Source organism: Chiloscyllium punctatum, chromosome 22, assembly GCF_047496795.1.
Source record: "Chiloscyllium punctatum isolate Juve2018m chromosome 22, sChiPun1.3, whole genome shotgun sequence".
NCBI lineage: Eukaryota > Metazoa > Chordata > Chondrichthyes > Orectolobiformes > Hemiscylliidae > Chiloscyllium > Chiloscyllium punctatum.
The window spans coordinates 42951088-42968800 of record NC_092760.1 but is presented as its reverse complement, the minus strand read 5'-3'; the positions used below and the strand labels follow the sequence as shown (position 1 = coordinate 42968800).

The window sequence follows — 17713 nt, the reverse complement described above, 5'->3', positions numbered from 1 at the left end:
CTTTGCACTAAAAACTAACTTCTGCAGGTGACTCTGGATCTCCACTGCTTGCAGTATTCTCACTTGATCTGTATATTCACATACTGTCCAATAATGAAACAGCTTACTATCGTATGTCTGTAGTCATCTCTCCAAGCACTTTCTCCTTCTGTTTTTACAATATTGATGGGATGCACATTGGGCATAAGTAAACGGTAAACTATTTAATTCTCATCAATTCACATGGCTTACATCTAAAATTGAGTAAGTCAAATCTGGGCTATGTAAGACAATGCAACATTTTAGGTGTGTGGTTTCTACTTATGGTGATGGTAGACACCAAGAAACTATCTGCTATTGACTTAAATGAGGAAGCATGAATAGCAGTGAAGTGGGATACGTTTTACACAGGTGAGAAAGCTGACATAAAACTTTCGTAATTTGAAAGTGAATAGAACAGAAACAGGCAAACAGCCTAATATGGTCAGAACGTGAAATAACTTGGTTCATAATGAAAAAGACCATTTCAGCCGATGGAATGAGTTGAGTTAAGATAATAAGTTTTTGCATGAGTAAGGACTACAACAACATAAGCTGGAGGAATGGAGACAATGAGAGGAACGTGACTAAGATCAGGAGAATTTCAGGCAGCCACTATCTCCATCTGGCAAAGAAATAGACATCCATAGGTATACATCTGGTAAATGAGACTATGGAACTTGGAACTCATCATCTTACACAATCAAATTTTAAAGAGGGGATAATTTTATTCTATTGATATCTTTATCCTGTCATTTGAATTGTTAATTAGTTACCATATGTGGAATAAGCTGGAATGTGGGAGCTAACAAGACTCAGTGACGCCCATGTACCATGAGTTAACAAAAAAAAGTAGGTTATCTCAAAGTGAAAAGCCCTTGCTGCATTTTTTCATGTCAATTTAGTTGGTTGTGCATTTTAAGGTGGGGGGGGGTGTTCTTGAATCCATTGTTTTATAACTATTTATGATAGATAAACAGGACTATTACACAAACTTTGAAATGTTTAGCAATACAGTGTAAAATAACCTCATCAGTTGCCTTCTTACTGAAGACTATAGAAAACCATTTGACCAGGATAACAATTTCTGGGAATCTTTTTTTTTAAACCAACCAATATTAACAGAAGTATACAAAGCTCTGATATCACTTGTATTAAGTCACTGAACTGCTTGCCTGTATCGTTATTGCGATGAGAATGACACAGCTCATGGTCTTCTAGTAATTTTAACAAGTCTGCTTTAAGTTGTTAGGTATAAAAGAATGCTCAAGGGATGTTTTGCAGATGACGTAAATGATGTTGATGAAAGGCTACAACCACCCATTTGTACGTTACTGTCCATGTCACTCTGAATCCACAGGATGGCTGGTGTAGAAAGTACTTGCCTGATGCAACAATGGTTAAACTCTGACTTCGGTTCAAGGAACTTTGTTGGGCACCAAGTCTATTCTGTTCTCCCTTTCCAGAAAGGTATTTAAGCATTGGATGCTTGAAACAGGAAAGCGTTACATTTGTATTGATGAAAACACGTATAAAATCAGTTTGATCAATAGACTTTTTAGTCTTCAACATACAACACTAAGTTGCCAAATTCTTTGTTTCCCTTCATGGAGCTCCTCTTATTGCAGGGGTTCTCCTGGGTCACTTGTCGTGCTGGCCTACTGTTTGATTTTATAGACACATAGATGCTTCTAGTGACTTCCTGCTGTTTGGTAGTCAAGTTGACAAGAACGAAGAACTGTACTGTACAGGAACAAGTCCTTCAGACCATCAAGACTGCATTGACACATGATGTTTTTCTAAACTAAACCCTTTTGCCTATAGGTAATGCATATTCCTCTCTTTCCTGCTTATTCACACATCTGTTAATATGACTTTTAATCATTACTTTTCTTTCTACTTCCACCACCTTCTCTGGCAGTGCATTCCAGGCATCACCCTCTGTGTAAAAAGAAAGACTTGTCTCTCATATCTCGTTTAAACTTTATCCCCTTTTAAACTTATTCCAAACAGCATGCTAAATAGATTGAATCATTAAAATCCATCAAGCCTGCTTTCTGCTATTCCCAAACTGGTTGGCCACTCATTTTGTTGCATTTCCACAAGGGAGTTAAAATGGAGGCCAAGGTAATTCAATCAATGGCTGGTAAAAGGAAATGATACTATAGTTGAATTTATTTTGTTCTCAAGTGGAACATGTCCAAGTGGAGATCAACAATGAAAATTGAAAGGGACCTTTCTATTTTCAGTGCCTAGAACATAGAGGCTAGTTGTAGCACTGCTGAGAACAACTGGTGTTGCATTCACTGAGGGTAACTTCTGTAGGTTTTTCTTGTGTCTATATATCATTACTATACAACACATTGCATTTGTCAATGGAACCAATGTTAGAAATCTTATTCTTAGCCTTACAGTATGTGTGTGCTTTCTAATTCTTGTTGCAAAATATGCTGCTCTTTTTATAAAGCATAACTCTTACGTGCTTATACTCTAATACACAATGAATAAAATGCGATCCCCAATGTCACGTAACATATTTGGAGAATGAAGGCAAGTTCAGGTTGGATGCTCAATTGACTTCAATAGAACCAAAATACATTCGGATATAAATGATGCATCCAATCCAATAAGGCCATATTTTCATGCATTTATTAGGTGAAAGCCAGTGCTACAGTATTTCACGGTATGCAGATGTACTAATATGGCATAAAGTTTCCATTAGTCATAATTTTCTATTATAAGTTAAAGGATGTTGCCAGGGTTGGAGGATTTGAATAATATAGGCTGGGGCTATTTTCCCTGGAGCATTGGAGGCCAAGGGATGGTCTTATAAAAGTTAATAAAATCCTGAGGAGCATGGATAGGGTGAATAGCTGAGGTGTTTTTCTCAGGGTAGGGTGTCCAAAACTAGAGGGCATAGGTTTAAGGGAGAGGGGAGAGATTTAAAAGGGACCTAAGGGGCAACTTTTCACACAGAGGGTGGCCCATGTATGAAATGAGCTGCCAAAGGAAGGGATGGAGAGTGGTACAATTACAACTTTTAAAAGACATCTGGATGGGTATATGAATAGGAAGGATTTAGAGGTATATGTGTCAAATGGGACTAGATTAATTTCAAATATCTGGTCAGAATGGACGAGTTGGACCGAAAAGTCTGTTTCCATACTTTACAGCTCAATGGCTTAATGCAACCAGTTTTAATATAATAATTTTTAAATTCTAAGTATTGAACCGATTATCATAGGTTGGACATTTTTGCAATGCAAAATTAACTATTAAAAATAACTGAAGTCTAGCTTAATGCTGCACTAGCACATTTGAGGCTATCATAACTTAATTCTGCTTAGTCTCCTTGTTCAGTTCAAAACAAAGCTTATATCAAGCATGCTTGCTGGACTTGTCCATCTATGTCGCATTACTGTAATAAGAAGCACATCTGTAAGGCAGCAATTATTTACAACTAATCAACTGAGACAACCACTTGTAAGATGACAAATGTGGCAAGCATTTTTAGTTTTGCTGAATATTTGGTTGATATTTTAGTTAATTATTATTGACACATCAGTGTAGCAGATTTTCTGCAGCTTTGCCTTCAGGTGCTGAGTTGCTTCAATTTGTTGGCTTGAATATACATCTAGAATTCAACAGGGACCATTGATAAATACAATGTTCGATTTGGATATTTATGAAGTTTAGTAGCTTTTGCATTTGTATTATGATATGTCAAGAACACAGGATTATTTCACTATGAAATTACCAGTGATCATTAATATAGCGAGCAATTTTAAAAATGCAAAATTGTGCAAACAAGAGGAGTCCAAATTTCTTTGTGAAAGTTGGCACTCATCCTTAATAGTTACCTATAATGCAGGCTGTGTTACTGTCACATAATACATTGCAGTCATAAATGTCACAAATGCAGGAAAGTTTGAGATCTAAAGACTTATCAGCCATGTGTAAACTAGGCTTCTAGTTTCCACTGTCAATGAGCTTCTAAGCAACAAATAATTGCTCACTGTAAAATACATTGTGATTTTCCTTAAGTCAACAAAACAAAGAAGTTACAACACAAACTAAATCACGTTTCCATTAATCACTCAACACATACAGAGGATTTATGAATCCTTGTGACAACTACATTACTATATTACAAATATGCTTATTTTGTATAACTACTCCTTTTCATTATCCATTTGCTAAGTCTTTTTCTGTATCTGTTTCAACTTCTTTCAACTTTCAGACCTCTACATTATTGTATCAAGTGATTGAATCTTACTTGGTTTTCCTCAAATTATAAATGTTACAGTTATTTGTGTCCAGTTTATTATCCGGTCACACAATGGTCATATTAGTTACAGTTCACTAGTGAAAGGAAATTTCTGAAACTTTGGATAAAGATAACCAACATTTATGATGAGGTTTCCATAAGGTGGTGAGTTTGTGGCTTACGTGACCTAATATTGATTACAGGAATATTATTATAAGCCACTGCTGCCCAAGATTTGGATCACAAGTTCACCATTAGTTCCATTATAGATGATAAGTATCAATATGCACAAGTGTAAAAATAAAAGTATCTTTCATCAACCTATTTTTCATATTCCATCATTTTCTGGAATATTTCCCAAGTATCTATATAATTAATGATATGGTTTATTAAATTGGTTAAATTGTCATGATTAATTCCTTAACATATAATTTTTTTTTTGTTTTTGAAACTTGCGAACTATTTTGAGAATATGTGGAGTGCTTTTGAAGCAGGTTCACTGGGGAAATTATGATCTTTTGCAGCTGTCAAATCCTAGTTAGGCTAGGGAAAGAAAAGGGATCCAGTCTTCTTGCTAATGGAACATCTCACAGTTATCACCCTGGCAATATTGGTCTTGTGGTCAGATTGTTGACTGTTATTTCTATTTGCAGGTTACCCACTGGAAATAAGCCTGTAAATACAACCCCTGTGCAAGGGCAGGTCCCTCAGGATGACTCTGATAGGAAAACAGAACCTCGCTCTTCCGTCTCAGACCTTGTGAATTCCCTCACAAGTGAAATGCTGATGGTGAGTAATCAGACATAACGATACCATGGAACAACCTGATGAAAAGACTATTCCCTTAAATTCCATCTTACAGTATTGATGAAGGACCATGCAAAATTGACATGGTCAAACGAACCAAGACTTTGGTCAGCTCGTAGAACTTTTAAATGGAGCAGTCTTGAGTGTCTGAATTGCCTACACCAGCTCTTAGTTCTTGTTATGTAAAATGAGATTGCATGAGTTAGCACAATTTATCAATAATATATATTTAATAGTATATTAAAATGTTGGACATCACATTGGTCATACTTTGCATACCTCAGACATCTTAATTTAGTGTATTCTGATTCACCTTGAGCAAGGTTAATATCACTTAAATAGGGAATAGTTCAATTTGTGTCTGCTTGTTCAACATGATTCATTGCACACATTTAGACCCTTGGAGACAGTAGGTAGCCATACTATATAACTTGGGTATTCCTTGAATGGATCAGGCAAACCTGTCTCCCTCAAGGAATACCCATTTCATGAGTACAAATTCAAAAAAAACAAAACCAGACTCTTAACTGAGTTTCTAATTATTTCATGTTTTCAAGGTTTATCAAAGTTTTTCAGGCAATAACTGGAAATAGGGATATGCCTAAAGGTAGCATGGAAATATGATAGAGAGATACTGCTCACCTCCTATCCTCTTTTTTTAATGGAATTGCTGATACCCAGATGGAGGAAATCCCCATGAATTTGGAAGTTTTCAAGGGTCTGTGCAGTAATTGATAGGATAACTCCCATGTAATTTTGCCAATTTTATTTTACAAAATAGGAGTTACTAGGCTTTTGCCAATAGATATAAGGGTGACGGTTCAGAAATCAGTTGCATGCCAATAAGCCTCCCAACTTCTCTAGAACTGTCTACTACTTTTGTCAGATGAACGCTCTGTTAGAGTGTTCCATGTCAGGAATAACTACAGGTCATTTATGGCCTAAGATAGGAAAGACTGTACTTGTAGGTCCAAAGAAGTGCAAAAGCAAATGCCATGAAATTTGCCTCGTTGAGTGCAAATAACTCAGTGTTCAAAATAGTGCTTGCAGATTAAAAGGACCTCCATACTCAGTTGAACCCTGGCATGCTTGAAGTAATGAGATTGTCTATTTGATTCTTAAAAGAATTGGCATCACTATAAATTTTAACACCAGTGCATAATATTTTGCTTTCAGTATACTAAGTAATGTTGAATTAAGCTGCAGTTGCTCAGTGATTGTATTAGTTGAAAAATATTGGCAGTAAAGCAGAACTAGATTAAGAGCACAGCCAAATTTCTCTTGGTGTTTGTTGCCAGAATCAAAGCAAGAAGACATCTAACTGCACCGTGCAAGTTTAGTTGAAATCCAGAACAATGGGGAGTGCTAACATTCCTGATGCAATACTTTTAGTTATATATTTAATGTATTTTTATATTATTTGAGTACACCTGATACCAAATGCAAAGTTTGGTCACTGCAGGCTGAGAGTAAATACATAATTGGGCCAGTTTATGTTGTCCTAGAGGTAGTGAAAATGTAACTTTTCTTTGGGCATTTGATCTGCTGCCAGATTTGCTTCTGGTTCTATAATACATGGTAGTGGTAAGTGGGATTATGGATAAAGGAAAGCCAGTGGCTGAGAAACCGAGAACATCGGATTTGTTCAAATCAGTGCTAAATCAATACTAATCGCATTTATAACGATATATCATTTTTCATGTTTCTTCAAAACCTTACACGCTGTGTAATGTCATTACTACTTAGGAACAAACTACAGTCTAATCCATGAAATGCAACATTGTTTTGGAAATTTGAATCAATCAATATCTTGATTTAACAGTGAGCATACCATGGTAATTCAAAGCATAGTGCTTAAGATATTGAATTAGCAAATAACATTAAATAAAAGGAATGTCTGACATCAGAAACTTGTCTTGATTTGCTCTTCTTTGCCTTGACATTGTTATTTGGTAGTCAATCATTGAAACAATGGATTATTACAGAAAATATTTAAAGATGTCTGCTGTCAACTCAGTATTGCCTTCACAGCCTGATTTAGGAATGGAGATACATCATGCACTATTATAATTAGGACATTGTGACCAGTTATTTTCTCAGGTTCAGAGCTTCTGACTACCCCTGAAAGCAAGTTGTATGTTCATGCAATTTGCAATATGTCTTTACCAGTCAATACCTTGGCAAATCACAGAGAGATTAGAAAATGACAACAATGTTTTTATTTGGTTTATGTATGGGTCAAAATCCTGGAACTGTTTTTAACAGTTCTATAGGTGTACCTACTCCATATAGACTGCAGAAGATGGCTCACATCTAACTTCTCAAGGGCACTTAGCGATAGGCAGTAAATACTGGCCTCGCCAGTGATGCCCACATCCTGTGAAGGAATAAATCAAAAAGAAAAGTCACTTAAGTGTAATAAAATCTCCCAAAGCACGTCCCAAGAGCATGACAGAACAAACTTTGACACTGATCCGTAAATAAGGATAGATGCACTAAAGTTTGGTATTCGATGCAAGTTTTAAGGAGCTTACAGGGGAAGTAAAGTTAATGGAAGGACTTTCAAAACTTTGGGCTTTGACAATTGAAGGCATAGTCATCAATGAATTAGCAATTAAAATCAGAGATGCTTAAGAGGCAAGAGTTATTGGGGAATACGAGGCTGGAGGAAATTCTGTAGCAGAATTTGAAGGCTCAGATGGAATATCAAAATGGACCAGTGAGCAGTTTTTATGTGTGCAGAACATCCTACCAGCAAAACATTGGATGTGCTCAAGTTTACATAGGGTAAGACATTGTCGGCCTGCCAGGAGTTCATTGGAATCGTAAAACCGAGAGATAAAACAATGCCAAGAGGGTTTTGGCAGCATTTGAACTAAAGCAAGGACACAGTCATCTTATTGAAGGCACTGATATGGGTTTAAAGCCCATCTCAGAGACAAATATGAAATCAGGTTTATGAACAACCTCACACATTTGTCAATGTTGCGATCCTGGTTGGAAGTCTTCTCTTTTACAAAGAAAATCATTGAGATATGAACTGAAAGAATTGATTACCTTTTAATCAAACACAAAAGCAAGTACGAGTAAATTGACATTATAATTTATAACACGCCACGCTGTAAATTTTCTATTGCCCCCAACCTGGCTTGGGCCCTGGAGCTCCTTCAAACCTGAAAGTCCATTTCCTTTTTTGTGTCCCAGTCCAAAGGTATGCCACAGACCTCTGAAATTCAGTTTGATTTATCCTCATTATTTCAGCTATTTTCTGAGGTAAGATATTTCATGGAATCCTGCCATTCATTTCTGGCTAAGTAATTTTCCAAATTCATTGATCAACTTCTCAACTCAGACTCAGGCTTCACCGTATTCTTCAAGCTAACTGCTGGTTTTGACCATCAGAATTACAAGTGAATTTCTTCCTGTAGCCCTGAGCTGGGTAATCTTACAGCTTGTCTCCCTCTCTCTGATTTCAACCTATGCTGCAACCTACACAAGAACAAATCTACAATTGTCTTCTATGAGAAACACCCAGATAAATTAGACAAAACAACCTTTGAATCACTAATAGCCATTTCCATTTCAAAGTGGAATACCTGGGATGTACCAAACAGAAATGTAAGAAGTGATCTACTAATCTTCAAAACAACTCATTGATTTGAGTAAGCTGTACAATAATTTATATCTCGACTAGAGATATCCAGACATTTTGCTTCCTTTTGAGGAAGACTTATTTCATAAACTGACCATAGGCTCCCAGTTTATTTTAATGTAGCACCTATGTAAATGATTTAAACATCCTATTACAATAATCATGGATGTTCTAGCTATACCAAAAGGTCAACAATAGGTCATCCATCCTCTTAAGTTTCTCAGTTCTACATCTGATATTATAAGAAATATTTAAACATAGTGGTGCATACCAGTTTCTTAACCAAGTGTGTCCATTTATCTTCCGTTTATCGCATAAACTTATAATCTCATTCAGCCTAAATATGGGCTTTACTTGTACCATTTCATTGGTACTTCAAATCAGAAACAGCCTTGGTTCCTGATAGCCCTTACTTCTGTCTTGGCTGCTAGCATATTCTCTCTGCTTTCTCCTACATGATCTAGACACAGACTGATCAATACAGAAAAGATATACAACAACTAAAGAAACTCCCTAATCCCCGCTGTTCCTTATGACAGAATGACACACACAGCCTGTCTCCAGGTAGAGTCATAGAGATATACAGCTCAGAAACAGACCCTTTGGTCCAACTTGCCCATGCCGACCAGATGTTCTAACCTAATCTAGTCCCATTAGCCAGCATTTGTCCTTGTCTATTTACCCTATCCATGCTCCTTGTGATTTTATAAACCTCTATAAGGTTGTCCCTCAGCCTCTGACGCTCCAGGGAAAATAGCCCCAGTCTATTCAACTTCTCCCTATTGCTTAAATCCTCCAACCCTGGCAACATCCTTGTAAATCATTTCAGAAAACTTCCAAGTTCCACAACATTCTTCCTATAACAGGGAGACAGGAATTGCACGAGTGGCCTAACCAATGTCCTGTACAGCTGCAACATTTCAGTTGCTATATTTCAGTGCTATATTTCTGCTATATTTCAGTGCACTGACCAATAAAAGCAAGCATACCAAACATCTTCCTCACTATCCTACCTACCTGTGATTATACTTTCAAGAATCTGCATTCCAAGGTCTCTTTGTTCAACAACACACCCCAGACCTTACCAAGAAGTGTAAAGGTCCTGCCCTGATTTGCCTTTCCAAAATGCAGCCCCTCACATTTATCTTAATTAAGTTGCATCTGCCACTCCTTGGCCCATTGGCCCAGTGGATCAAGATCCCATTGTACCCTGAAGTAACCTACTTCACTATCCACTACACCTCCAATTTTGGTGTCATCTGCAAACTTATTAACCATACTTCCTATGTTCACACCCAAATCATTGAGATAAATTAAAAGAAAGCAAATGGATCCTTGTGGCATTGCTGGTCACAGGCCTCCAGTCTGAAAAGCAATCTTGCACCACCATCCTCTGTCTTCTACCTTTGAGCCAGGTTCTGTATCCAAATAACTAAGTCTCCTTATATTCCATATGACTTTCCTAAGCACTCTACCATGAGGAACCTTGTCGAACGCCTTACTGAAGTCTATTTGGATCACGTCCACTGCTCTGCCCTCATCAATCCTCTTCGCAACTTCTTCAAAAATCTCAATCAAGTTCTTGAGACATGATTTCCCACACACAATGTTGACTATTCCTAATTAGTCCTTGCCCTTCCCAATACATGTAAATCCGGTCTCTGAGGATTCCCTGCAACAACTTGCCCACCACCAACATCAGTGTATAGTTCCTGGCTTCTCCTTACCACTTTCTGAAATATTGGCACAACATTAGCCAACCTTCATTCTTCCAGCACCTTGCCTGTGGCCATTGGTGGCACAAATACCTAAACAAGGAACCCACCAATCTCTTCCCTAGCTTCCCACAGAATTCTAAGGTACACCTGATCAGGTCCCAGGGATTTAGACACCTTTATACTTTTTAAGATGTCCAGCACAACCACCTCTGAAATATGGACATTTTTCAAGATGTTGCTATTTATTTCCCACATACTTTATCTTCTATATCCTTGGAGATACTGACGACTGCAGATGCTGGAGAAGTCAGAGTCGATAAAGTGTGGAACAAGAAAAAGCCCAACAGGTCAGGCAGCATTGAAGGAGCAAGAGAATCAACGTTTCAGCTATCAGGAGTCCTGATAAAGGCTTATGCTCAAAAAATCGATTCTCTTGCTCCTCAGGTGCTGCCTGACCTGCTATGTTTTTTTCCAGCGCCACATCATTCATATCCTTCTCCACAGTAAACTCTGATGCAAAATGCTTGTTTTGTATGTCCACCATTTCCTGCAGTTCCACACATAGGTGGCCTTGCTGATCTTTCAGGGGCTCTATTCTTTCCATAGTTACCCTTTTGTCCTTAGTGTATTTGTAGAATCCCTTTGAATTCTCTTTAACTCTATTTGCCAAAGATAGAAATGCAAAGTTGTTATCATTTAAATTTAAACCTCTTCTTTGATCTGAAAGCTATATGGACAGTTTAAAGCCTTCCCTTTTTGCTTATCATTGAGTTTCAATCTTCTCTGACCTATGGAATTATATGAAAAACTTTAACTCCTGCAGACCATCACCTCAAAGGATGGTTAATCAGGCTCTCCTTGTTTAACTTTTCAAACTTTATGTCATGGCTTCATTAATATAAAATGGGTCTATTGTTTTTCTATAATTAAGCTGGGACTGTGTGCCAGCAATTTATACTGATATCTTTTCATTCCTTCAACATTTGAAAAATCTTATATATCTTTAATACTAAGATTGAGATCAACTCAGCTGTGTCAGTCATTTCCCTCCACAAGTTTACCGATGCAAAATAAAACCACAAGATGTAGGAGTTGAAGTTAGCTTTTCAACCCATCATGTGTGCTCCGCCATTGAATGGGATCACTGTTGATCTGATAATCCTCAACTCCACTTTCTTGCCATTTCCCCATAGCCTTTGATTCTCTTACTGATTAAAATCTGTCACAACCTTGAATATCCTTAATAATCCAGTCTTAACAGCCCTTTGTGGTAAAGAATTCTATAGATTCATTACCCTCTGAGAGAAGTTCCTCGTCATCTGTCTTAAATATGCAAACGCTTGTTCTGAGTGTATGATCTTAGACTCTCCCAGAAGGGGAAACAACCTTTCCACATCTACCCTGTCGAGCCCCCTAAGAATCCTATATGTTTCGATACTGTTCGAATGAACACAGACCTAATTTATTCAATGCTCCCCCATACGACATTCCCTCCACATCCAATATCAGCCTAGAGAACCTTACCTGGACTGCTTCCAGTGCCAGTATATCTTTTCTTAATGAAACAGACCAAAGCTGTCACAGTATTCCAGCTTATAGTCTGACAAGTGCCTTCTATGTCTTCAGTAAAACCTCCCTACATTTATACTCCATTCCCTTTGAAATGAAGGCCAGTATTCCATTTGCCTCCCCTACTACCCATTAAATTTGGATGCTCGCTTTCTGTGATCTATGAACAAGAACTCCAAAATCCCTGTGTTCTGTGGCTTTCTGCAGTCTTTCTCCAATTCAATAATATTCAGCACCTCTATTCTTCCTGCCAAAGGGCATAATTTCACATTCTCGCCCATTATATTCCATCTATTAAGTTTTTTGCCCACTCATTTACCCTTTCTTTATCCCTCTGTACATTCTTTGTGCCATCTTCACCACTTGCCAACTTTTTGACAACTGCAAACTTGGCAGTAATCCATTCACTATTCTCATCCAAGTCATTAATATATATTGCAAATATTTATGGCCACAGCACTGACCCCTGTGACACTCCAGTAGTTACAGGTTGCCATGCTGAAAATGCCAACCATAGCCCAACTAAACCAAACTATTTGTTAGCTAATCATCTGTCAATGCTATTACATTACCTTCAACACCATGGGCTCTTATTAATTAGCCACACTTGTGGTACCTTATCAAATACATTTTTAAAATCCAAATATATTACATCCATTACTTCCTCTTAACTATGCTGCTTGATACTGCAACCCAAACTCAAAAAATTCTAATAGATTTCCCTGTCATAAAGTCATGCTTACCCTGCTTGATAATATTATGTATTTCTAAATTCCTATAAAATACTCCCCCTTGCCTAATCCTCAATGTGTACTATTTTCTGGTTTCTCTCCTATCGCTCCTCATGGTTTCTCTGAGTTCCTCTGTCCATGCAACTCACCTCCTGATCCTTTGACTGTATCACATTGTGACCTTCTGAATTTCTCCCTCAGCTCCCATGTTAATTAAAATTGTTAACAATTTTCTCTCTCTCTCAAGATACATTCCCCATTTCCTTCATATTTGTCACCTCTCTCCTTAAAGAAACCTTAACCCAAACCACCTTTTTAATCTACTACTCCATCTTCAGCCTTCTAATTCCTTGAGTGTGTTGTCACCTCCCAAATGCATACCCATTATTTTCTGAGTTGCTGAGTTTGATCCCCTAGAATCACATTTCTATCCAGCTATTGTAGTAACATTGCTCAAGCAAAGTTACATGCGGCATTTTATCCATAGAAAGGTGTAGTATCCCTTGCTCTCCTTCTCAATCTGTCTGCAGTCTTTGATATGGTTCACTACACCTACTTCCTCAAATGCCTCTCCATCATTGTTCAAATGAGTGGGATTGCATTCACCTGATTCCATTCTTATCTTTCCAATCACAGCTCTTTTAGTGCAATGTTGGTGTCCCTACCTCTGAGCCATGATACGTGGTTTTGAGCCCAACCTGCTCCAGAGGTGATAGCTCTGAACTGGTTGATTAGAAAATTTCCACAGCCAATTACCTAAAATGTCTTCTCTTGATCCCACAGTGTTAACCATAGTGTTTCCGAAAGTCTATCCTTAGTTTGTCTTATTTCTTATTTGCATGCCACCTCACAGTGACATCATCTGAAAACATAGCAGCAGTTTTCACATCTGGGAACAAAACCAAGCTCTATCTTGCTACCACCTTTTTCAACTTTTTCACTGTCATGCAATTATCAGTTTACTTGTCTGATTTCTACCACTAGATAAGCAAATGTTTCCTCAAATTAAATATGAGAGAAACCAAACGGATGTCTACTGCACATAATAAACTTCATTCCCTAGCTTCCAACATCCATCCTTTCTGAAGCTGATCTGAACTGTCAGAACCTTGATATCATGTTTGATCCGAGATGTGCTTCCATCTACTTACCCACAACATCACTCTATCCCCTCCAACACTCATTTCCTCTCTCATAACCTCATCTAACTATACCAAACTTCAACTCTTATGCTTTTGAAAGCCTCAACTATGTTCTTTTGTTTTGCCATGACTATTCCAATGGACTACGAAAAAATGAGGTCTGCAGATGCTGGAGATCAGAGTCAAGAGTGTGTTGCTGGAAAAACACAGCAGATCAGGTAGCATGCAAGGTGCAGGAGAATTGACGTTTTGGGTCAGAGCCCTTCATCAAGAATTCCAATGGACCCCTGGCCATTGCCTGTAATCTACTCAGTGCCAATCGCAGGCCATCTAAATCTTCCTGTTCATTCCTTACTGGCTCCAAGATGAGATTATCCATCAATCCAGTGCTCACTGACCTGTTGGTTCTCAGTGAAACAATGATTTTGATTTTAAAAATTCTCATCCATTTCAAGTCCACCTGTGGACTCATATCTGTAAAGGTTCTAGGGCCACAATTCTCCAAGTATCTTTGCATCTCTAATTTTGGTGTGTTGACCACCCTTAGTTAACTAAGCTGCAAGTTTGCTTCTTAAACCTCTCTGCCTCTTTCACTTCTTTTGTCATGATTCAGAAGGAGGTCATTCAACCCACTGTCTGTACATGTTTTTAGAGCATTTTGTTTTAGTAACAACTTCCTGCTTTTTCTCCACAACACTGCACATTAGAGGCCATTGTTTCTAGTTACCTAAAATGCTTAAATTGAATGTCTCTTCCAGGCAGTGCATTCCAAACTGAACCACTCACTTGGTGAAGATTTTTTTTCCCCTCACCTTGCATTTGCTGCTTTGCAAAATAATTAAAATCTGTACACTCTGCTTCTCAATCGTTTTACAAGTGGGAATAATTTCTTCCCATCCATTCCTTGCAGACACCTCATGACTTTGAAAATTTATATAAAGGTTCCCCTCATCTTTCTCCTTTCCAAGCAAAGATGTCTCAACCTCTCCAATCTATCTTCATAACTGAAGTTTGTTTACTGGAACGATTCTCCTCCTCTGTACTCTCTCTAATGCATTCATATTCTTCTTAATGTGCAGTTCCCTGAATCGTTCTGCTATAATGCGTATTTTGTTAACACGAATTCGCTGTCAGATAATTGATGAATTGGGGACACTGTTTCTAAAGGGAGAACTTGAACAAATGTGTGTTGGCTGTAATGCAATTATATTGCCAATACTTTACGCGCTGTTTCTAAAGGGTGATTTTTCTATAATGCGGGGGTTCACAAGAACGCAACTATGGCATTATAGAAGAACTATGTGTGCTATAATCCAGTGTCCTAGAGAAGTTCAGCGTAACCTCTACATACTCCATTCAATCAGTTTTATTTTATTCATTAGTGAATAATGGGGATTCATCCACTTTTAATGTGGGAAATAGAAGACAGCTTTTTGTTTTCATGGTGAAAGGCAGATGAACTCAGGGCATGGTTAGGAACATGGGACTGGGATATCATAGCAATTACAGAAACATGGCTCAGGGATGGGCAGGACTGGCAGCTTAATGTTCCAGGATAGAAATGCTACAGGAAGGATAGAAAGGGAGGCAAGAGAGGAGGGGGAGTGGCATTTTTGATAAGGGATAGTATTACAGCTGTGCTGAGGGAGGATATTCCTGGAAATACATCCAGGGAAGTTATTTGGGTGGAACTGAGAAATAAGAAAGGGATGGTCACCTTGTTGGGATTGTGTTATAGACCCCCCAATAGTCAGAGGGAAATTGAGAAACAAACTTGTAAGAAGATCCCAGTTATCTGTAAGAATAACAGGGTGGTTACAGTAGGGTATTTCAACTTACCAAACATAGTCTGGGACTGCCATAGTGTTAAGGGTTTAGGTGGAGAGGAATTTGTTAAGTGTGTACAAGACAATTTTCTGATTCAGTATGTGGATGTACCTACTAGAGAAGGTGAAAAACATGACCTACTCTTGGGAAATAAGGCAGGACGGGTGACTGAGGTGTCAGTGGGGAACGCTTTGGGGCCAGCAACTATAATTCTATTAGATTTAAAATAATGATGGAAAAGGATAGACCAGATCTAAAAGCTGATGTTCTAAATTGGAGAAAGGACAATTTTGACAGTATTAGGCAAGAACTTTCGAAAGCTGATTGGGGGTAGATGTTTCTAGGTAAAGAGATGGCTGGAAAATGGGAAGCTTTCAGAAATCAGATAATGCAAATCCAGAAAAAGTATATTCCTGTCAGGGTGAAAGGGAAGGCTGGTAGGTATAGGGAATGCTGGATGACTAAAGAAATTGAGGGTTTGGTTATAAAAAAGAAGGAAGCACATGTAAGGTATAGACAGGATAGATCGAGTAAATCCTTAGAAGACTATAAAGGCAGTAGGAGTATACTTAAGAGGGAAATCAGGAGGGCAAAAAGGGGACAAGAGACAGCTTTGGCAAATAGAATTAAGGAGAATCCAAAGAGTTTTTACAAATACATTAAGGACAAAGGTAACTGGGGAGTCAATAGGGTCCCTCAAAGATCAGCAAGGAGGCCTTTGTGTGGAGCCACAGAAAATGGGGAGATACTAATTGAGTATTTTGCATCAGTATTTACTGTGGAAAAGGATACGGAAGATATGGACTGTAGGGAAATAGATGATGACATCTTGCAAAATGCCCATACTACAGAGGAGGAATTGCTGGATGTCTTGAAACTGGTAAAGGTGGATAAATCCCCAGGACCTGATCAGGTGTACTCGAGAACTCTGTGGGAAGGTAGAGAAATGATTGCTGGGCCTCTTGCTGAGATATTTGTATCATCGATAGTCATAGGTGAGGTGCCAGAAGACTGGAGGTTGGCTAACGTGGTGCCACTGTTTATGAGGGTGCTAAGGACAAGCCAGGGAACTCTTGACCAGTGAGCCTGACGTCGGTGGTGGGCAGGTTGTTGGTGGGAATCCTGAGGGACAGGATGTACATGTATTTGGAAAGGCAAGGACTGATTAGGGATAGTCAACATGGCTTTGTGCATGGGAAATCATGTCTCACAAACTGGCTTGAGTTTTTTGAAGAAGTAACAAAGAGGATTAATGAGGGCAGAGCAGTAGATGTGATCTATATGGGCTTCAGTAAGGTGTTTGACAAGGTTCCCCATGGGAGACTGATTAGCAAGGTTGGATCTCATGGAATACGGGGAGAACTCGCCATTTGGATACAGAACTGGCTCAAAGATAGAAGACAGAGGGTTGTGGTTGAGGTTTGTATTTCACACTAGAGGCCTGTGACCAGTGGAGTGCCACAAGGATCGGTGCTTGGCCCTCTACCTTTTATCATTTACATAAATGAATTGGATGCGAGCATAAGAGATACAGTTAGTAAGTTTTGCAGACAACACTAAAATTGGAGGTGTAGTGGACAGCGAAGAGGGTTACCTCAGATTACAACAGGATCTTGACCACATAGGCCAATGGCCTGAGAAGTGGCAGATGGAGTTTAATTCAGATAACTGTGAGGTACTGCATTTTGGGAAAGCAAATCTCAGCAGGACTTATACACTTAATGGTAAGTTCCTAGGGAGTGTTGCTGAACAAAAGACCTTGGAGTGCAGATTCATAGCTCTTGAAAGTGGAGTCACAGGTAGACAGGGTAGTGAAGAAGGTGTTTGGTATGCTCTCTTTTATTGGTCACAGTTTTGAATACAGGAGTTGGGAGGTCATGTTGCAGCTGTACAGGACATTGGTTAGGCCACTGTTGGAGTATTGCATGCGATTTTGGTCTCCTTCCTATCAGAAAGATGTTGTGAAACTTGAAAGGGTTCAG

At 38.5% G+C, this 17713-nt stretch overlaps 1 protein-coding gene across 7 annotated transcripts in view; it reads left to right on the top strand.

Annotated features, from left to right (window-relative positions):
- The window catches only part of LOC140493583 (synaptotagmin-7-like), a 698518-nt gene that overhangs the window by 555743 nt on the left and 125062 nt on the right, over window positions 1-17713 (top strand). For all 7 annotated transcript variants that reach the window (XM_072592185.1, XM_072592183.1, XM_072592182.1 and 4 more), the window contains one exon: window positions 4939-5074. In XM_072592185.1, coding sequence (XP_072448286.1) covers window positions 4939-5074 — 136 coding nt within the window. The remainder of the gene's footprint in view (window positions 1-4938; window positions 5075-17713) is intronic.